The sequence below is a fragment of the Jaculus jaculus genome, chromosome 11, assembly GCF_020740685.1.
Source record: "Jaculus jaculus isolate mJacJac1 chromosome 11, mJacJac1.mat.Y.cur, whole genome shotgun sequence".
NCBI lineage: Eukaryota > Metazoa > Chordata > Mammalia > Rodentia > Dipodidae > Jaculus > Jaculus jaculus.
The window spans coordinates 40516378-40539221 of record NC_059112.1 but is presented as its reverse complement, the minus strand read 5'-3'; the positions used below and the strand labels follow the sequence as shown (position 1 = coordinate 40539221).

The 22844-nt window shown below is 39.0% G+C and overlaps 1 protein-coding gene across 1 annotated transcript in view; it reads right to left on the bottom strand.

Moving 5' to 3' along the window:
* Positions 1–618: 618 nt before the first annotated feature.
* The window catches only part of Dhx15 (DEAH-box helicase 15), a 62640-nt gene continuing 40414 nt past the window's right edge, over positions 619–22844 (bottom strand). The window contains exons 7-14 of the mRNA XM_004656095.3: positions 18883–18969; positions 17453–17602; positions 16751–16859; positions 15345–15536; positions 12555–12677; positions 4897–5087; positions 2213–2382; positions 619–1187 (exon numbers count right to left, since the gene is read on the bottom strand). Coding sequence (XP_004656152.1) covers positions 1070–1187; positions 2213–2382; positions 4897–5087; positions 12555–12677; positions 15345–15536; positions 16751–16859; positions 17453–17602; positions 18883–18969 — 1140 coding nt within the window. The 3' untranslated portion in view covers positions 619–1069. The remainder of the gene's footprint in view (positions 1188–2212; positions 2383–4896; positions 5088–12554; positions 12678–15344; positions 15537–16750; positions 16860–17452; positions 17603–18882; positions 18970–22844) is intronic.

Below are 22844 nucleotides of genomic sequence, written 5' to 3'. Positions count from 1 at the left end.
TAAGTACAGTGTTTAATGTTCAAGTAAAATGAACTAGTAAATTACAGGATCTCTGGTCATACCAAGCACCTTGTTTTTGGTCATATGGAATTTTAGCTTATCTACTCCATATTAACAAGATCTAAATTTCATTTTCTCATGCTATAAACATAAAACTCCCAACATCAAAAATTTAGCAAAACAATATGTATTTTGTTTTTATTTCTTGATTTCACTCTCACCTAATTGAAATAACCATACTTCAGAGGCTAGAGTGTTAAAACCATTCATCTGAGTATAATAAGACCCGACAAAATGTCTTTAACAAGACAACAAATTTATCAGCCTTATGAAATGAACTTTAAGAAGTAAGCATAGAAAGCTATCCTTTCATTAGTCTGTCCTTGGGGAACTAATTTCAAAAAGTATTACATTTTAGCCCATTAGATCACATACTGATTAACCTAACAAAGTACTACACTGTGCTCTTTAAAATACTGCTTTAATGACAAGTGTGTCTGAGAAGTGCTCCTGGTGGAAAAATGCTAAATACATAACAACACTATGACTACAATAAAGACATTCCCCATGCTTGGTAAAAACAGCAGAATAAAGATACCAAAAGGACTTTGGCCAAAATTAGTATAAATAGACTTTATTGAAGTCAGTGCCTCTGTACTGAGACAGAAGATTGTGTCTACATAAGCACAAGTTGTAACATTTCACAACTTCTAAAAGGAATGTCAACAATTACAACGATCATGCATACCATGGTCGATAATCACATTTTAGAAGCATTTTCAACCATTTCTAAAGAAATGCTTATAACATCGTTATATATAGAACTACTTTCAATAAACTGCAAAACATTGATCGACTTTTCCAGTATGAGCTACAGTGTCAACACAAAAGGGAGGCATAAATGTTTAATTTATGAAATCAGAATGGAATATTTACTGTAAAGAAAAATTAAAAAGCTTTCAAATAAAGGCCATTATTGAACCAACATGAAGAGCACAACTTGAACTTTTGAGTTCACTCATCTTTTAAAGCTGTCCCCTGAATAACTTCAGTTCTGTAAGCATTGAATTCAGTACTGCGAATATTCCTTGGATTGAAGTTTGGCAATAATGCGGTCCAACTGTCTTTTTGCTTCACACTGAGGGAAATTGCTCATGTCATAATATTGAGGGGCAATTTTCACCAACCTGTCCAGAAGGGGAGGGGGGAGAAAGTTATCAACATTTCAGCAAAGCAGAGATCCTAATAAGCTAGACATTAATCACATTCCTGATGAATGGCAAATGTGGTAAGTGAAAAAAAATCAGACAAATCTTTCATTTTAGTCAGTTTAGTAATATTTTCTTTTACATGAATATGAACATACACAACCAGTAAGTTCTTCACTTCAGCACACTTCTTTGACCTGCTTCTTTAAGGTTATTTTGTAAGATCTATACATGAACTAAATAAACATTCAAACAAGTTTCTTCTCATTTTGTGTTTTAATAACTACAAACATAAATCTATATTACAAAGAACATATTGCTAAAATCTTGCATAAAGTTTAGCTATAGAATTATTCTCAACAAAGCATTTTAAGATAAATTGACAATGTGTTCTGCACAATTTAAATGTCAAAAAGCATAAATCGGTGTAAGAAGCTGTAAAACATTAAGCAGTGACACCACCTAACAAATGCTTTCAGTCCACCACTCTGGGCTGACATTTTCCATCACCATTTACAGAGTAGCTTCTGTCAAGAAATAAAAACAAAACCCACTAAGGATGGCAAATGTGCTAAAAGATACAAATGATAGTGACTTTTATGCTTGCATAGCTCCTAAATATACCAACATGTAAGAGCTAATGTAATAATTAATAGCAATGGGGAAAAATATTAAAAAGACTTCTATAGCCAGAGGGTGCTATATAGACTTGAGTTAGCACAGCAGCAACAGAATAGCTCCAAATAAACTCATGGTGCCTTTCAAATCCCAATTCTGTCCATACCACACCAAGACCAACATTCCCATTGTCCTCTCATCCAAGGACTAACTGTGAAAAACAATCATACCACCGTGTTGTGTGTCATGCCTATAAGAAAGAGTATACATCCTTACTCAAGGAGAGGATTAAGTCACACAGACAAGGCAATGTCTCCAGCAGGACTAAAAGATGCTATTCTCAGCAAAATGTTAAGAAGCTAATTGAAAACAAAAGGTGTGCTTACCATTCAGGCTTGATATCTGTACACGTCCGGATGTAATTCTTTGTTGTTAATACAAACTCGTTATAAAGCACCCATTCAGGCTTGTGGTCAAGAACAGTAGAGGGATGCAATTGAACCACCTGGTTATCTTTCACAGTTAAGTAATGCCCTGTTCGTTCTAAATGTGCTACCTGAAACCAAAACCCAGCTAATTAAAATAATGCTGGCAATAAGCTAGTTGCAAAAGTACTATAAAGCTACTATTGTATAACTAAGACTAGACAAGCCTCATGCTCTTCCAACCTATGGCTCCTTGTATTTATTACATGATAAAAGCAGGAATCAACAAGTATATACCCTACAGGCTAAGATTTTAATGTGAAACTGGTATCTTAATGCCTGTGAACAAGGACTGACACATCTTTAAATGATTTAAGGGAGAAAAAATTTCAGTAGTTATTTTGTAAAATATGAAAAAAGGTCACATATGATTCAGATTTCAAATTTAACATGGGTATATCCACACCTACGCTGCTGTCACATTACCAGGATAGGCAGAGTTGAGAAGCTATGACAGATCTAATGGGTCCATATCACCTCATATTTACTACCTTGGTCTTTCCTGTCTTAAGCCTTTATCAGGAATAGACTCTTAAGCACCAGATGCCAACTACAGAATAGATAAACCATCACTACATTCATGATTAAGGAAACACAAAACAGGTAGCCTGTAAACAGTGTGTCATAAAAAGGGAAAAAGAGCAGTTATATATGTACTTCTTTCTTCTGTTTCCTTATCTGATCACTAAAACAAGACTGGTGATACCTCACGAATAATGCATGGCAACATAGCATGATATTTCCAATTCTACAATTCTGCATATGAGAGTAATGAACTGAGGGTCATTCAATACATGTATTAAGTACATACTAGATGTCAGGTACCATTATCTATGCTGCTTAGAAATCCTGAATTTAATGGGGGGAGGGGATTAGGTATCAGGCAAATTTGGAGACATAGCAAAGATAAGCTAGTGTATACCACATTGCATTAAACATTAAGAATATCAGGCTCAGGCTGGAGAGATGTTTAACAGTTTAAGGCACTTGCCTGAGAAGCCTAATGACCCAGGTTTTATTTCCCAGTAGCCACGTTAAGATAGAAACTGAAAGTGGCGCATACATCTGGAGTTTGTTTACAGTGAGTGGCCAAAGGCCCTGGAACACTCATTCTATTCTCTCTGGCCCCTCTCTTTCAAATAAATAAAATGGATTATCAGAAAATTAAATTTATGCTCAATTATAATATTCACCTAATTATTTCTGAAAAGCAGGCCACCTTATGCCACACTAAACATTTTTCTTAGCCAGGTATTGTGGTGTACAACTTTGGTCCCAGCAGTTCAAGGCCAACCTGAGTGATATGAGACCCTGTGTCATAAAACAGAAGACTTTTATAGCTAACAGGACCCTCCTCTAATTTCAGTGAATGCATTCAAATTCTGTCTAGCTACTCAACACAACTTGCTTAAACGGTGGGTATATTTTGCTTGAGACACAAGGACAGAGAACAAATACACAAGCTGAAGGCAGAGGCGGCGATTAAAAAAAATCACCTCTACCTGGAAAGGATTATACTAAGTGAGGTAACCCAGGCCCAGAAAGCCAAGCGCCACATGTTCTCTCTCATATGTGGATCCTAGCTACAGATGATTGGGCTTCTGCGTGAGAAGGAAAATACTTAGTAGCAGAGGCCAGTAAGTTAAAAAGGAGACATAAAAAGAAGAGAAAGGAAAGGAGGAGGGTACTTAATAGGTTAATATTGTATATATGTAAGTACAATGATAGTGATGGGGAGGAAATATGGTGGAGAATGGAATTTCTAAGGGGAAAGTGTCAGGGGGAGGGGATTACCATGGGATATTTTTTTATAATCATGGAAAATGTTAATAAAAATTTAAAAATTAAAAAAAAATAAAAATAAATCACCTCTAATACAGTACATTTAAAATTAAATAAAACAAGCCTTTTATTTTTCTAATCTGGATTGATCTCAAAAGATATTTATGGCTTTTGCAATGACCCAGTCATCTTTGTTAGAAATAGGAATTTATACTACTGAGTACTACACAGAAATAAAAAAACAAGTTAGCAATTTAAATTTTGGGCTGCTGGGACAGAACTGCTTGGTTGGCTTGTCCATGTACCTTAAGCATAGTAATATAAATTTGGGAATGTCTACACAATAAAGAGAGAAAGTCAACAGCACAATACAGGGTCCATCAATTTTACGTTTCCTTTTTGGTATTGTTATGATAAAAATTTATGTAAACCTGAGCTGGAGAGATGGCTTAGCGGTTAAGGAACATGACTGTGAAGCCTTAAAGACCCTGGTTCAATTCTCCAGGTCTCACGTAAGCCAGATGCACATGGTGCCACATGCGTGCCTATTGTCTCTCACTCTCTCCCTGTCTCTATTTCTAACCTAATGTAAACCTAGCTTTGCTATGAAAGGTTATTAATAACTTATTAAACAATATAACCTCCAAGTATACAAACTAATTCAAAGCAACTAGATGTAATCCAACATTTAGAACTGATTTTTACAGATGTTCTTAACCTCACTTTGTATTTAAGTGGAAAGTTTCCTAGAATCACATTACCATGTAAACATTTAATCAGGCATTCCTGAATTATCCACATACCTGCATGAAGTACCCAGTAACCAAAGCTTTTCTTATATTAATATAATAGTCCCTGCTTGTAAAGTCAGTACTTCGACGAGGCAAATTAAATCTGTCCATAATTCGTGATAGCTGCTGGCGCACATTGTCTGCAGACATCAGGGACCGGTAGTTAATGAAGTTGTCATAACACCACTGAACAGATTCATGATCTAAAAAAGTGGAGGAAAGCAAAAAAAAAAGGGGGGGGGGGAGATCATGAATCATACAAACAGATTATCTTTATATTAAAGGGAAAAACTTTTATAAATAAGTGAAACAACCTAGACAATGGATTTGCACACATCACATTTAATGACTGCAATATTGTCAACATTTGTTTTCAACTTAGAACAGTTAACTTTAAAAGGGTGGCTGGGGAACCGAACCCAGGTGGACACTGCAAGCAAGCACCTTTAACTACTAAGCCATCTCCATGCCTCCCAATTTTCTTTTTCAAAAAGGGCTGAGGTTGGAGAAGTGGTTCAGCTTTTTCTGCACAAGCATGAGGGCCTCAGACCACCCAAGTCTGAATCTATTTTGGATCCCCTCTTTTTTTTCTTTAGCAAATGAACATACCAGGGCCTCTAGACACTGCAAACAAACTCCAGACACATGTGCCAGATTGTACACCTGGCTTTATGCGGGTACTGGGAAGCTGAAGGCAAGTGCCTTAACCACTGAGAAATCTCTCAAGACCCAAGTTTTAATATTTAGAACCTACAGAAACAGCTCGGTTTGGCCATATGTATCTGTAACTGCTGTTGTGCAGGGAGACAAGAAAGGAAATACCCAGAACTTGCAAAAACAAACAAAATACCACCTAGCTCCAAGATCAGTATGAGACGCTGGTTCAAACATGAACAGGCCAGGTGAGCCAGGGTAAGACGCCCACATTCATTATGACCACCCCAGGAAAGCACAGGCAAGAGCATGTGGTACCATGAGCTTACATACATGTGCATATACCACACATACAAACTCACATACAAGCAAAAAATGGGCTATAATGTGGTTCAAAGAAAACCTAATAAAACAATTATTTTGAATAAATTATTGTTCACAACTTTGAGTTATTTACCCATTAACAGGCACGTGACTGTTTACAACTAACACTTTATTAGACAATCTTAGATGATGATAATTAAGTATGTGTTGGGGAAAAGGCTCAGGGGATAAAGTGCCTGTTATGTATGCAGGCATGTAGACCTACCAGAAGCTACCTAAAGCAGACCTAGCATGTGCAACTGTAATCTTAGCATTTCTACAGCTAGGTCAGAGCAGCAAACAGGAAGATCCCTAGAAGATAATGGGCCAGCAAGCCTGACATACATAATGGCAAGGACCAAGAGACATTGCCTAAAACAAGGTGAAAGGCAAGAAGGGATACCAAACTGTGCTGTAACATCCTCCACACCCAACAAATATTTGGTGAGGGGTGCAAGGAGCTGGGGAGACATCTCTGTGAGTAAAGTACTAACCATGAAACCATGGGAACTTGAGTTCTGATCCACAGTGCCCATGCAAAATGCTAGCATTGGTGTACCACTTATCCCAATGTTGAGGAGGTAGAGACAGGAGATCCCTGGGGTCCAGTGTTGCAGTGAGCTCTAGGCTCATTGAGAAACCCTGTATCAAAAAACAAGCTGGGGGGAGGGGCACCTTTACCCAACACCTGGAAGTGGTTGGACTGCTGTGCGTTGAAGACCAGCCAGGGGTTACAGAGTGAGTTTCAACCACCGGGGGTAGAAAGGCCTAAGTGAGGTCAGGGGAAGAGATTGACTAAAGAGAGGGTTGAGGGAAGGTTAATAAAAATCTAAGAGGGTATGAATAAGTCATATGGAAACTTACTTTTCTGGACACTGGCACACCCAGAAGCCATAGATTGTATAAATGTAAGTAGAAAAACAGATTACTGGGGTGAAAAGACCTAAGTGAGGTCAAGGGAAGAGACCGAGTAAAGGAAAGGTAGAGGGAGGGCTAATCAAAATCTAACAGGATATAAATATGTCATATGGAAAACTACTTTTTTGGACCATGGAATATCCAGAAGCCATAGACTGTTACTAGAAAATGTTCAGTGCCAGGGATGGGATACCTTCCAGTGAGTTGTTGGCCAGGGAGGTCACTGATGCCCCAAAACACTACAGACCACTGCAGAGGCTCTTGGTTTTAAGCTATGCTGCATGCAGCTCCATGGGAGACAAAGTCATCAGTGGATACTGCAAGCTTTAGGTTGGGCAAGTCAGGCCAAATGAGCCAATGGGTACAATAGGGTACATCTGTTAAGGGGTAAACCAACTACTCTCTAACTGGAATGGAGGCCCACTCCACAGAGAATACATGCCTGAGCCCTAGTGGAGTATTACCTGCTGGTCTGGCTAAATGCATACAATTGTCCAGTAAGCACTTCTCCTAATATTCATACCCATGTTAATGCTACTCTCACTTTTGGTTAGAGAAGCTTCTCTTTTCAGATGGTAGTGACCTCTGGGATGACTCAAAAGACACCATAGTGCTAAGAAGAAGTGACAGAGTGCAAGGGTCCATAGTGGAAGAGGTGGCAGGAAGAACATAAAAGCCAAAAGGAGGATAGGACTCTTTACCATGCACTCTTCCAGACACAAAATGGCCTGGATATCCATGACCTCGCAGTGCCTGACACATCTACATAAGACCATCATAATAGGAGGAAAAGATGATGACATCAAACTAAAATGAAGGGGATATGATGGAGTGGATTTGTGAAGAGAAAGGAGGGGGGAACTATCATGATTTATTGTCTATAATTATGGAAGTTGTCAATAATTAAAAATAAAATAAAACCCACAAGCTGACAGGCTATGGAGATGGATCAGAGGTTTAAAGTACTTGCTTGCAAAAGCCTACTGACCTGAATTCAACTCCCAAGTATGAATATAGAAAGTGATACAAATATCCAGAGTTCATTTTCAGTGGTAAGAGACCCTGGTATACCTATACTCACTCTCTTCCCTTTTCTCTCAAAATAATAAATAAAATGTTTCTGTTCTTTCATTCACTTTAATTTTTTTTTAAAAGTTTCTTTTAAGAGATTGGCACACCAGGGCCTCAGCCACTGCAGTCAATCTCCAGATGATTGTGCCACCTAGTAGGCAGCTGTGACTTTGCACTTGCCTCACCTTTGTGTGCCTGGCTTACATCGCATCTGGACAGCCAGACATGGGTCTGTTGACCACCCCCCCCCCCTTTTTTATTTTTTGAAGAAAAGGTGAAAGAGCAACTGAGGAAGACACCTGATGTTGATATTTGGCCTCTGTCCACACATGCAAACACACACCAAATACAACATACAAGTTACGAGAGCAAATTTCCAATTCCTATTATAATACCATTTAATTGTGCCAGAACAGGAGTGATATAATTGTAAAGAAACTAAACTAACATTGTGACTTCTCCTTTGCCACCATTCACAAGCAAGCTTGAAACACATGTAGTCTAGAAAGATACCTGAAACTTACTCATGTTTAAAGCCTATAGGCACTTCAAGTAATTTTGTTATATGGAGAACAGAATATTACTCTCCTAATGAATAGTTAATTTCTAACCAATCCAACATTATACAACTCGGGAGTTAGAATTGTACTATCAGAAGGGGAGGAGAATAAATAACTAGAACCATGGGTATTTGTTCAAGAACTACAGCACCCATCTGTGAAACTTTTTCTGCCCTTGTTTCTAGGGCCCTACCAAGTACAATGTCCAACTTTGTCTTAGAAGCCATACAGAGACAACAGGTAAAGACATTCTACTTAATGTCAAATTATGCAGAATTTTATTTTGAATGAAAGGAGAGATATCAATCCAGCTGGGAATGGTGGTGGCACACCTTTATTCCCAGCACTTGAGAGGCAGAGGTAGGAGGATTACCATGAGTTCAAGGCCACCCTGAGTTTACAAGTGAATTCCAGGTTATCCTGGACTAGAGCAAGACATTATGCACCCCCGAAAAAAAAAAACCCAAATCCAAATATATAGGCATTACCGGTAGTATCAAAAGCTTAAAGAAGGGCTGGAGAGATGGCTTAGATGTTAAGGTGTTTGCCTGCAAATCCAAAGGACCCCAGTTCGATTCCCCAAGACTTACATAAGCCAGATGCACAAAGGGCACATGCATCTGGAGTTCGTTTGCAGTGGCTGGATGACCTGGGGTGCCCATTCTTTATCTCTCTGCCTTTCTCAAATAAATAAATAAATAAATAAATAAATAACCTATATTTTTTAAAAAAACTTAGGGGCCAGAAAGATGGCTTAGTGGTTAAGCTGTTTGCCTGCAAAGCCAAAGGACCTTGGTTCAATTCTCCAGGACCCATATAAGCCAAATGCACAAGGGGGTGCATGCAACTAGAGTTCACCTGCACTGGCTGGAGGCCCTGGAGCGCCCACTCTCTTCTTCTCTTTTTCTACCTCAAATAAATAAACTAATTAATTAAATATTAAATAAAAACTTAAAGGAGAGCCAGGCATGGTGGCACATGCGTTTAGTCCCAGCACTTGGAAGGCAGGGGTAGAAGGATTGCCTTGAGTTAGAGGCCACCCTGAGACTACATAGTGAATTCCAGGTCAGCCTGGGCTAGAGTGAAACCCTACCCTGAAAAACTAAAAAATAAATAAATAAAATAGGCTTCCGGTCAAGATGGCGTCCTCCTAACCACACTGCACCCCAAGGAAGGAGGGCCCCAGCTGAAACCATAAAGTATTTGTGGAAATGAGCAAAAGTGCTGATTTCTTGGTGAACCAGATATCAGCACAAAGGTGAAGGAGATAGACAAAGAGAACACTCAACTCCTACCAAACCAGTTATCCAGAGACACAGAGGCTCCCAAGACCTCATCACTGAAATACATCTAATGAACCCAACAAGGCTCAGAGAAATTCACCAAATTGGGGGGAGAGGAAGATTGTTAAGCGTCACATGTTGGGACATTCTGTACACAGACATTGCCCCTTACCCATAGTTGATATCTAACCCCACAATGCATGACTCACATTCTGCAACTAGGACGGTCCCAGTGGAGGGGGGAAAACAGGGAGGAGGCTAATGATGGCATCAACATGGCTGTTTACACACTGTGTACGTAACTAATAATTTAAAAAAATAAACAAGGGGCTGGAGAGATGACTTAGTGGTTAAGGCAATTGCCTGCAAAGTCAAAGAAACTAGTTCAATTCCTCAGAACCCACATAAGCCAGTGGCACATGTGTCTGTAATTAGTTTGCAGTGGCTAAGGGGGCCCGTCCATTCTCAACCCTCTCTCCATGTAAATAAAATACATTTTTAAAAATTTAAAATGACAACACTTCTGCCTTTCTATCTATAACTAGTGATCTAGATAGGGTTCTATGTACACAGGCTTGAACTCCTCGTGCCACTGTGTGGCAAAACAACAACAAAAAATCCCACAGAGGGCTGGAGAGATGGCTTAGCGGTTAAGCGCTTGCCTGTGAAGCCTAAGGACCCCGGTTCGAGACTCAGTTCCCCAGGTCCCACGTTAGCCAGATGCACAAGGGGACGCACGCGTCTGGAGTACGTTTGCAGAGGCTGGAAGCCCTGGCGCGCCCATTCTCTCTCTCTCCCTCTATCTGTCTTTCTCTCTCAAATAAATAAATAAAATAAAAATTAAAAATAAAATCCCACAGAAATATTTAGGCCAGGTGTGGTAGCACATGCCTTTAATCCCAGCACTTGGGAGGCAGAGGAGCAGGATCATGTTGAGTTCAAGGCCACTCTGAGATACCAATAATGAATTCCAGGTCAGCTTGAGCTAGAGTGAAAACATGACCCCGCCCACCCGCAAAAGGAAACAAACAACAACAACAAAAAAACCCACCTTAGAAGCATGGAAATCAAAAGGTACCCTTTCCCTCAAATAAAGGAACAGGATATTCTTACTATCCCAGGACATTTTACATATAGTAAGTAATGTTGAGTTCTTGAACTGGCCTATCAGGAATGAAGTCTAGAATATCATGAATTACCAGCTTTTTGGCACAAGAGGGATAAAGTAAAGGTTTTAAAAGAAAGCCCAACACTAGCCTTGAGCTCTATGTTGCTACTCCCCAAGTTTTCTTATTTCCCATTTGTATGTTTATAGGTCTGAGCAGAGAAGGACTCAATCCTTTCCCTGAATAGTAAGTCTGATTCAATTGGGAGGCACAATTGTAGCATTTATGGTGCTAATCTCTGCTCTACATACTGCAATACTTCTACTAATTTTCAAGTATCGGACAAGTTCACTTTCACTTGCTTCCTTTAACAGGCTCCATTTTAGGTAGGAAAATAGGTTTTATAATAAAAATTAGTTCAAGTAAAGCATAAAGTAGAAATTCAATGTCAACTTTACCAATTAGCAAACAATTTCTTGAGCTAGATAGTTTGGTGGTTTAGAAGTGCTTGCTTGCAAAGTCTGACAGACCTGCTTTTGATTCCCCAGTACCCACCCACATAAAGACAGATACATAAAGTGGTACATGCATCTGGATTCATTTGCAGTACCAAGTCTGGTGTGTACACTTCACACACACACACACACACACACACACACACACACACACACTCTCTCTCTCTCTCTCTCTCTCACTCTCTTTCTCTGCCAACCCGCTCCCCAAAAAAATCTCATAGAAACTAAACTTCCCAAGCAAATGATAATCTTGTATATTTGGCACAAAGTGTTGAAATAGTACTGAATTACATATCTGTTAGACTGGCTTATAGATATAAAAATCAAATATTTCCCACTCATGCTGTGTTTATTACTGTATTTTCTTCTTTTAGTTTATAAAATCATCCTGTGACAGGAAGATGGGGGCCAGACTAGACTACAGGACCCTATCTCAAAACAAAGCACTAGCAAATATTCAGGATTTTAAGCTAGAATATTATTTCATCATGTGTCTAAGAAAACTCAGAACCAAATATTTATTGGTAAGCATTTAGGTACTTTCTAACATTTTGCTGCCATCAATTATGCTGAGATAAAAAAAACCTTCAATCAAGCCAGGCATGGCAGCTCATGCCTTTAACCCCAGAACTCTGGAGATAGAGGTAGGAGGATGGGTGTGAGTCCAAGGCCATCCTGGGACTACATAGTGAATTCCAGGTCAGCCTGGGCTAGAGTAAGACCCTACCTTAAAACGGGGGAAAAAAATAAAAAGAACTTTAATCAAGCTGGGCACAGTAGCATATTCCTTTAACCCTAGCACTCAGGAGGCAGAGGCCGTGATTTTCAAGGCCAGCCTGTGCTACAATGAAACCCTACCTAGAGGGAGGGGGAAGGGGGGCGCACACCCTGCCTCAAAAAATGTATGGAAATAAAAGAGAGAGAGTATATTATAATTCTAGTGCTAAATTTATGTGTTTTGTTTATAATCACTTTTGCAGTTTTCAGGTTTTCTATTAATCTTTCCCTTGACCATAAAAACATTAAAAAAAAAAAAAGGCAATTCCACTTTAAATGCTAGTCAGGAATTTTCCTAAAGTACCTCTGGGTTTCTAATGTAAAGTTGTCACAGATAATAAATGAAAGTGAGAAGAAGAAACATCTTATATGCTGCAAGTGACATTTAGACAAAAGAGTAGCTGCAATCTAATTTACACTTACTTTGTTTAAAAGCATGGTAGACATTCAGCAGTGTCAGATGATCTCCATCTATGTGGGCAAATCTCATCTTGGCCTCATCTGCGGCTTTCTTGGCCTCCGTGGGGCGAACAAAACACTGTGGGACTAAACAAGGTTGGTATGGGCCCAACACAAACGCCCATATCGATGAGTCACGCATTCACAGACAGAGGAACAAGGCCTAGCTAGGTCAGTTCACAGAGCATAGGGCAGGGCAGGATGGCCTCCAACTGCATCTTGGACTGTTTACTACCTTGATTTGGTACATCACCTAACCACATCTGTAAGACAAGAGGGTTTCAAAGCTACAGAGTACCTGATTATTTTAACTAGATCTAAAAAGTAGGCATCAAAAACAGCTATTCTGAAGGCCATCAAGAAACTAAAAAGCTCAATTTATTTCAAAAACCAGTGCTGATAGCTCTACCAATAACCAGAATTATGTGGCATCAATAGTGTTTTATTTAACTGGAATTTTTAAAAAGGAAAACAAAAAAAAAGGCCATCCACTCATTGCACTGAATGGCTATAGGTTAGGTAGCTGTACTAGATCACTGTATAACTACAACAACTTTGCAACCAGTCTGCTCCCACATTCCATCAGAATTGTTTCCCTAAGTCTGTGGCTATATGGGTATCACTATTAGCACCGGTGAGCAGAAGTATATGTAAACATAAAAAGAAAAAAAGTCAAGAAACCTTGGGTTTGATGATAGCAGTAGTGGTGGAAGGTTAAACCGCCTTAGAATTATGAAAATTCACACAGGCTGGGATCATGAGCCTTAGCATTTCAGCTTCTAATAAAACATCAGTAAATGAAGGCCAAGTTTAAAAAGGCTTATTTGAATCAAACCCTCAATATAAAAGCAAATTCAGTATTTTAAAAGTTGACAATTAGTCTGAAACAGTCGTATTTCATGGGTCATTAAAATATGCAACTACAGTAGTTTAGAGCCTCAATATTAATTCACAATCTTAACTTGGTACAAATAAGCACTACATTTTTTGAAATACAGCTTTCCTTAATTCACTTATCAATTCCATAGTAATTTTTAAAATGCATTATGAAAATAAGTACTTAACACACTTGGGACTTTTTCAACACATTTTTGATGTTCTTAGTACCTTACCAATAAAAAAAAAAATCACGACTTATCAGTGCAGGTTTAAGATAATGGGAATAGTCAACAATGAGATCAAATACAATATCAAATTAATCTTCCCATACAGTTTCCCCTTAAAAGATGCCAACGTAGTCAAAGACATCAAACATCACAGGAAATATTAAAGGTCTTGCTTAAGATAATAGAAGCAAGGTAATTCACAGAAGTCCAGAACTCACAGCTGTGAATGTTGACATGAACTAACCACCAAAGGCAATGGGAGTATGTAGAGCCCCATAAAAGCCTCTGATTGCAACTTAACTTCAAAGCAACACAAGCTCAGCAAGCCACTTTTGGTCCATGACCACTCTTCCTTACTCCCTATTTTAACTTTTCCCACAAATGGCCTTGATTAAAAAATGCTGCATTTAAATGCTTAGTCTTCTGATCATCTAACAATAAACACCAGTACTTTGTTTTGTAATACTATTACAAATAAGACTGAGATGTAGTTTCAATCTCACCATATGACAAACTTTAAGTTCAAGTAGTATTGAATAGCATGAATTTAAAAAAAAATCCCCAGAGGAACTAAACTGGGATAAGTCAACAAACAAGCACAATCTTTTCTAACTCTTGTCCCACACCTCCTCTAAAACCTAAAATCTCGGGAGAAGTACAATTCGAAGAATCTAACAAAGGCAGACAACAACCTACCACCACCTCCGCAAATGAGACTACCAATTAAAAGGTTTGACACTGCCCTGCCCATCTGCTCTGAGTCTGATCAGTCATAACTCTGAAAGAAAACATTTTAGCTACTTCTTAAATAAAAATCACACCATGAGAATATACCATACATCTAACCTAACCCGTATTTTCTTATTTAGAAAACTTCAATTTAATCTTTAATTCCATTGATTCTGAATTATTTGTGTCATTAAGTAATCAAGACCAATAAACAACTCAATAATTACAAGTTTTCTCCAGTACTACTAACTAGTACCATATAGTATTGTAAGTGCCGGTAAAATATCATTTTCTATTTTAGCTCTCAAAATAAGTGGTCATTCATTCACAGTATGTCTCCATTCTGTAAAATTTAATTTCTAAGTTACAGTTCATCTATATAAGTTGCTTTATGCTACTAAAAACTAGTACTATTTCCTTGACTTAATATTCTAATTTTCAAAAATTACTGTTTACCTAGTAAGTATTTAAGTGTTTTGTCTGTCATTGTAAAAGAATAACAATATCAGAATTTTAAGACCTAAGTTAGGCTTCAGTACTTCCATTTATGACAGTATATTTGAAATTCATGTCTGTTGATGGTCACTGAAATGTACATTTATATATCTGGAAAAGGCTCAATTTAAGAGTGTTACAGGCTCAATTTACAGTGCCAAGAACTGGCACTTTAAATACTAAAACTTCAGAGATGGGCCTATCAAAAAGCTCAGTTACAATTCCATCCAAACTTATTTCAATTTTTATTTGCATTCAATAGAGCCAATTCTTACTCTATTTTGACTTACAAGGTATTTAGGAAGGAAAATGATTTCCTTAAAACCATCAATAAAATTTGCTATCATGCTAATTTTTTTTAAAAAGTGGAGTCCACCCAAACTCTGAAGAGCTGGGCTTTTTACGGTTCCTTTCCCTCTATTACCTGACAACATGGCAGTAATAGATAGGACCTCATTAGAACAGTTGTAGTCACAACTTGCAATAACCATTTTAGCGAGCTGTGGATCTAGAGGAAATTCTGCCATCATGGATCCCAATTCAGTCAAATCTCCATCATCATTTAAGGCAGCCAAATAATTCAAAAGTTCTAGGGCTCTCATCAGAGTTTCAGGAGCTAGGAAGGAAAGACAATCTATTAGACAAGTTGTCTTTAGCAAGCAAAAATTTGACAAGTTGCAAACTAGGATAAACAATCTCATTTTTCATTCTACACTGGACTCAATTCCAACTCAAATTGTCATCAAATTCAATGATACAGATAGACACGGCAAACAATAAATTACACATAACTACTAAAAGTTTCTGTCCTTAAAACCATCTTCAAAGCTTGGCATGATGGCACACATGCCTTTAATCCCAGCACCTGGAAGGCAAAGGTAGGAGAATACCCATGAGTTCAAGGCCACCCTGAGACTACATGAATTCTAGGTCAGCCTTGACTAGAGTCTACCTTGATAAACAAACAAAATCTTCAAGCCAACTATGGTAGCAAACATCTATAATTCCAGGAATTAGGAGGTGGATGCAGGAAGATGAGAGACCAAGGCTGTCCTCAGTTAAAAATCAAGATCAAGGGCTGGAGAGATGGCTTAGCAGTTAAGGCGTCTGCCTGCAAAGCCGAAGGACCCCGGTTGGATTCCCCAGGACCCACGTAAGACAGATGCACAAGGTGGCACATGCTCTGGAATTCGTTTGCAGCAGCTCGATTCCCTGGCATGCCCATTCCCTCTTTCTCCCTCACCCTCTCTCTGCCTCTTTCTCTCTCTCTCTCAAATAAATAAAAATATAAAAAAAATTTAAAAAAAAATCAAGATCAAGACCAAGACCATTTGAGCTAAGAGGCCAGGTCTCAAAACACAAAGCTCAGGCTGGAGAGATGGTATAGTAGTCAAGGTGCTTCCCTGTGAAGCCTAAGGATCCAGGTTTGACTCCCCAGCAGTCCATGTATGCCAGATGCACATGATGTGTCTGCAGTGGCAAGAGGCCCTTATGTGCCTATTCTGTCAATAAATAAAAATTAAAACCCACAAGTCTCCATACTAAATGTGTTCTGCTAATCCATCTATGATTATCAAGCTACTTTTCTATAAGTAAAATTATGAAGTACAATTCTTACATTTTCATGCACCAATGATAACTCAATTAACCTAAATTCCCAGAATAACTTCTGGAAGAGGGAGGTTATTTTCTCATGTAATTGTTACTCACCTTAGCTTTAAAATCATCACTTAAAACATATCTTGACAAAATTAAAACATATTTAATGCATATGCTCAATAATATGCAAAGAAACAGCCATCTAGTTAAAATAAAAATGTACGGTCATACCTGGTGGATCCATAAAATCAAAATGCACCAAGTCATCAATACCAAGTTTCTTCAATTGTAACACAACAGATCCTAAATTAGAACGCAAAATTTCAGGATAGGTGTTATCCTGGGAAAAAAAAAGAAAAACATTTGTTAGGTTAAGTATTCCTCAATCCCCCACAGGAAGTAGAGAAAAGGTGTCTGGGTCTCTGCCTCTTTTAGTTATTTTATTTGGGATTACTTCTCCATGACAGTCTCAGGGGAGGAAAACACCTATGATTTATACTTGAAAGAATATAAATACTTTCTTCCAACTATCTTTATAATGCCCCAAATGTCTAATGTTACACAACCCAAGTCAAAACTGCCAAAAAATAGAAACAGTTCTTGGCTCTTTTAGTAAGCTTCCCTGGTGTCAGCCCAGTCGGAAAGACCCACCCTTACACCTATGTGGGCTTTCTACACCCTCATGCCCTTCACATGGCAGGAATTTTTCTTCTCTTTTTAATCTAATAGAGTCTCTCTCCATCTTAAAAAATAGAAGACAAATTAAAAGTTAAGAGTTGTATTTGTAACTTGTGCCACAAATCTCATATACTCAGGATAAAACTAAGGAACTTAAGAGCCTAAAATACATGGTGAGGAAAAGGAAGCAATTGTCTTCAAAGCATACAGTCAATTTTATCTTTCAAACACGCAAGATGAAGCAGTAATCCTTACCTGCATTTCTGTTTTATAAGCTTTCTCTGTGTAAAGTCTGAAGCACTTCCCAGGTCTGGTACGTCCAGCACGACCAGCCCTTTGTTGAGCTGAAGCTTTACTAATAGCTGTCACCAAAAGAGACTCAACTCTGATTCTAGGATTATATACCTATTGGAATGGAAATAATATATGATTCTTTCTTCACCTATAGAAAAAACTAGATCCAACAAAATTAATGCCAGAACAAACAGTGTTGGTGACCACTACAAATCAGTTACAATTCAGAATTCAGGGGCCAGAGACATGGCTCAGTAGCTCAAGGCACTTGCAAGCAAAGCCTGATGGCCCAGGTTCAATTCTCCAATATCCATGTGTGGTAGTTTGAATAGATGACCCCCCAATATATTCATTGTTTTATTACTTTGTAGTTTTCATCTACAGCCACCTGGCTAGAGGTGGTGTCACTGGGAAGATCTTAAGATGTGGTAGATTGTTTCAGATTTCAATCTAAAGATATGAATCTAAATCTAAAGATATGAAAAGTGTGTCTAGGTGGAGTTTCTATTGTACTGTGCTATGTGTCTTTTGGCTTTTAGGTTTGTGCTTCTCTCCTGCTTGGTCCTGTGAAGGCAGGACAGCTTCTTCTGTCATTCTATAACTTTCCCTGAATCTGTAAGCTTCGATAAATCCCTTCTGCCATAATTATGCCTGGTCTGGAGGTCCATCTCAGTGAACCTGAAGGTGTCTGCTACACCATGTAAAGCCAGATATATGCATCTAGAGTTCATTTGCAGCTAATCAGATGACCTGGTGTGTTCATTTTCGACCCACGCCCAAATAAATAAAACTATATTTTTAAAAAATTTGTCATCTCATGGCCTATCTTCATTTCAAGCATCCTAACGTGGTCTTAGCAGTTAAGGCAGTTGCCCATGAAGCCTAAGAATCCAGGTTCAAGCCCCAGAACCCAGGCTGGATACATATGGTGCATCTGGAGTTTATTTTCAATGGCTAGAGGCCCAGGAATACCCATTCTCTAATAAATAAACCTGGTATTAAGAGAGGACACTGAGGCTGGGTGCAGTGGCACCTGTGGCACTATGCCAGAGCCTGCTTCAAAGAAAAAAAAAAAAAAAGAAACCAGAAAGAAACACCAAGAAAACTTAGGTCCATAAAGAAGTCAGTTCATGAGCTGGAGAAATGGCTTAGCGATTGAGGTGCTTGCCTGTGAAGCCTAAAGACCCAACTTTCCAGGTCCCACATAAGCCAGATGCACTGACACACGTGTCTGGAGCTCAAACTTCAGTGGCTGAAAGGCCCTGGCACACCAATTCTCACTCATAAAATAAAAAAAAGAACGGTTTTCAAATCACTACAATAATGGGACAAATTATCAGGTAAATATTTTCATTATATAAAAGTATTCAACCAAAGTGTTAATTATGTACCTTTTGTTTTGCAAATCCAGGATCAATCACAAACACCACACCATCTATGGTCAAAGATGTCTCTGCAATGTTAGTTGACACAACTACCTGTTCAAAAAACCAGGTAACACAAAAGCATATTACATATAAGCAAAATCAGCATGAGATTTAAGACTAGCCACTACCTTTTACCAACAAAAGGACGATTATACCCGTAAATAAAACAGATACAGGGCTGGAGAGAGGGCTTAGCGGTTAAGCGCTTGCCTGTGAAGCTTAAGAATCCAGGTTCAAGGCTCAATTCCCCAGGACCCACATTAGCCAGATGCACAAGGGGGCGCACGCGTCTGGAGTTCGTTGGCAGTGGCTGGAGGCCCTGGCACGCCCATTCTCTCTCTCCCCCTCCTTCTCTCCATCTGTTGCTCTCAAATAAATAAATAATTTAAAAAAAAACCAACAGATACAGCCTGGCATGGCACGTTTAGTCCCAGCAGAGATAGGAGGATAACTACAAGTTTGAGGCCAGCCTGAGACTCAGAAGGGGCCCCTTGGGTGGGGGGAGTGGACAAAGATTTTATATTCAAGGGCTGGTAATTTAAAAGCAACCTAAGCCGGGCGTGGTGGCACACGCCTTTAATCCCAGCACTTGGGAGGTAGAGGTAGGTGGATCGCCTTAAATTCGAGACAACACTGAGACTACATAATAAATTCCAAGTCAGCCTGAGCTGGAGTGAAATCCTACCTCAAAAAACCAAGAAGAAAAAAAAAATATAATCCTTTTACAATATAAGTATTACAATCAGATCACTACCCCACCACCTTACATTTTGATTGTTAATATATAAATACAGCCATGCACGGTAGTGCACCCCAGTAGTCCCAGTACTCAGGAGGTTGAGGTAGAACCTTTCTGTGAGTTTTAAGCCAGCTTGGGGCTACAGTTCAGTCCCTGCCAACCTCTCTTTTTGGGATGGAAAAACAGGCCCAGTGGTTAAGGCACTTGCCTGCATAGCCTAATGACCCAGCTAGTCTCCAGTACCACATAATGCCAGATGCACAAAATGGCTAGATACCATGGCACTACCATTTTTTCCTACTCCTTCTTCCTTTCAAATGAAAGATAAAGCTGGGCATGGTGGCTCACGCCTTTAATCCCAGCACTTGGGAGGCAGAGGTAGGAGGATCGCTGTGAGTACAAGGCCAGCCTGAGACTACATAGTGAATTCCAGGTCAGCCTGAGCTACAGTGAGACCCTACCTCAAAAAACGAAACAAACAAATGAAAAATAATAATTAAAAAACACATTAAAAATAATAAGGGGGCGAAAATAAGGGATGGCTCAGCACTTTCTTGCTGCAAAGCTTAAGGACCCAGGTTCAAATCCCCTATATCAACCAACATAAAGCTGGATGCACAACATGGCTCATGCATCTGGAGTTTGCAGAGGCTAAAGGCCCTGATGTACCCATTCTTTCTAGCTATCTACCCCTTTCTCTCTCTCTCACTGAAATAGTTAAAGGAATAATAAATGATGAAATAATGCCAGGCATGGTGGTACAAGCCTTTAATCCTAGCACTTGGGAGCTCAAAGGCACCCAGAGAGTACAGAATGAATTCTAGGTCAGCCTGGGTTACAGTGAGATACTTCTTCAAGGAAAAAAAAAAAATGATAAAAAGCATACCTTATAGATTCTCTTAGATCGAACATCCTTTAAGTGTCTTAATTTTACATAATATATTTCATTCAATATTTACAAAGGAAAACGTTGCATTTGTAATACAAAACTTCTGTTATTTCAAGATAGTTTCACCCTAACCTAGGCTCTCTTTAATCCCAGGCTGGTCTCGAACTCAACTGTGATCTTACCTCTGCCTCCCAAGTGCTAAAAATAACACAAACGTTTTTAAGCAAAACAATACATGCCATACCCCCCCCCCAGTAAAACCCCTCAAGTTACAATCCATTAAGAATTGGCAGATTATCAGAAACAAATGTAGGTACTTTGGAAAGAGTATACTCTCAAAGGGACGTCCTACAATGTGTTGCTACATACAGAACAACATTAGGAAAGAAACTTTACTTGGAGTGATGTTCCAACTATTTACAAATATAATACAACAGCTCATTTCTGAATGCCCAATTTTACTAGTTTTATTTAATATATCTAAAAAATTAGGCTGACTTGGGAAGTTAAATACCCCCCCCCTTTTAAAATTTTCAATGCAGGGTCTTCAATCTAGGCCAGGCTGACCTGGAACTCACTCTAGTTCCAGACTGGCCTCAAATTCAGAGATCCTCTTATCTCTGTCCACCACAGCCTACTCCTTGTTAGTATTTTTACACAGAATATCTGATTTTTCGGGAACAGATTACTAACACTATTAGAAATAAACTCATACAAGCAGAAGATGAATCAGTTTGCTCTTTCTTGCTTTTCTAGTTTGTATGGGAGATTGGAAATTGATACAAAGTATAGGTGACATAAAAGATATGCCCTGAGATTTAAAAAGGGTTGTTTTCCACAGTGAAAGACAAGAAAGTCTTTTACTGAGTAAACAGCATTGAGGAAAACACAGCTTAGAGATAAGGCAAGAGCATAGACAAGGGCATGTGTGTACCAGTGGCTCTACGAATATACCAACCCACCCCCCACAAAAAAAAAACAAAAGAACTTATACTTATCCCTATTCTTTTATTTCTGGAAAACCAACTTTGTAAAGAAGCTAAATTCACTGGCTACTATTCCAACTATTTTTCTCGAAATAATAGTATCATTTACTGATTTCCTATCTACTTGATACTCAAAGCAGAGCAACCAACTTTGGAACTTTCTAATAATTTGTGGGGAAAGGAAACGGAGGCATGAAAAGAAAGGAAGGGGAAAAGATATAGGGAGATGAAGGGAAGGAAAGGCAGACCAAGAGTAATGCCAGCATTACTAGGCTTGCAACGGTGGGACTATTACATGAAATGAACACTTGAACACAAGTATATACACACTGGATACAATGGATAAAAGCATAGTTTACATCCTGGGGTAGAAAGGAGCTGTATCATGGGAAATTTCAACATGTGACTCACAACACTGCATAATTTAAAATATAATTCCTATTGTATTCAAAAGTTAAATCAGAGCTGGGCGTGGTGGCGCATGCCTTTAGTCCTGGTCCTTGGGAAGCAGAAGTAGGAGGATCGCCATGAATTCAAGGCCACCCTGAGACTTCACAGCGAATTCCAGGTCAGCCTGGGCTAGAGGGAGATCCTCCCTCAAAAAACAAAAAACAAACAAACAAAAAAATCAGTTTGTTTGCAGTGGCTGTAAGCCCTGGCATGCCCATTCTCCTCCACCCCCAAAATAAATAAAGTTTTAAAAAAAGTTAATCTTGGGCTAGAGAGATGGCTTAGCAGTTAAGCGCTTGCCTGTGAAACCTAAGGACCCTGGCTCAAGGCTCAATTCCCCAGGACCCAAGTTAGCCAGATGCACAAGGGGGCACACACGTCTGGAGTTCGTTTGCAGTGGTTGGAGGCCCTGGCGTGCCCATTCTCTGTCTCCTATCTGCCTCTTTCTCTGTCACGTTCAAATAAATAAATAAAAATAATTTTTTTAAAAAGTTAATCTTGCTGGACGTGGTGTCGCACATCTTTAAACCCAGCACTCAGGAGTTAGAGTAGGAGGAATGCTTAGAATTCAAGGCCACCCTGAGAATACATAGTCAGGTCAGCCTGGGCTGGTGTGAGACCCCACCTCAAAACAACAACAAAAGTTAATCTTTCTCCCCAGTAATTTCATTTGTACACATATATTTAAAAACAGCAAAGTAACCAGGAGCATAGCTTTAATCCCAAAACTCAGAAGGAGAGGTAGGAAAATAGCTGTTAAGTTCCAGGCCAGTCTGAAACTACATAGTGAATTCTAGTTCACCCTGGGCCATCCATACAAGAGCCTACCTCAAAACACCAAAAACTACCTGTATGCGTGCTT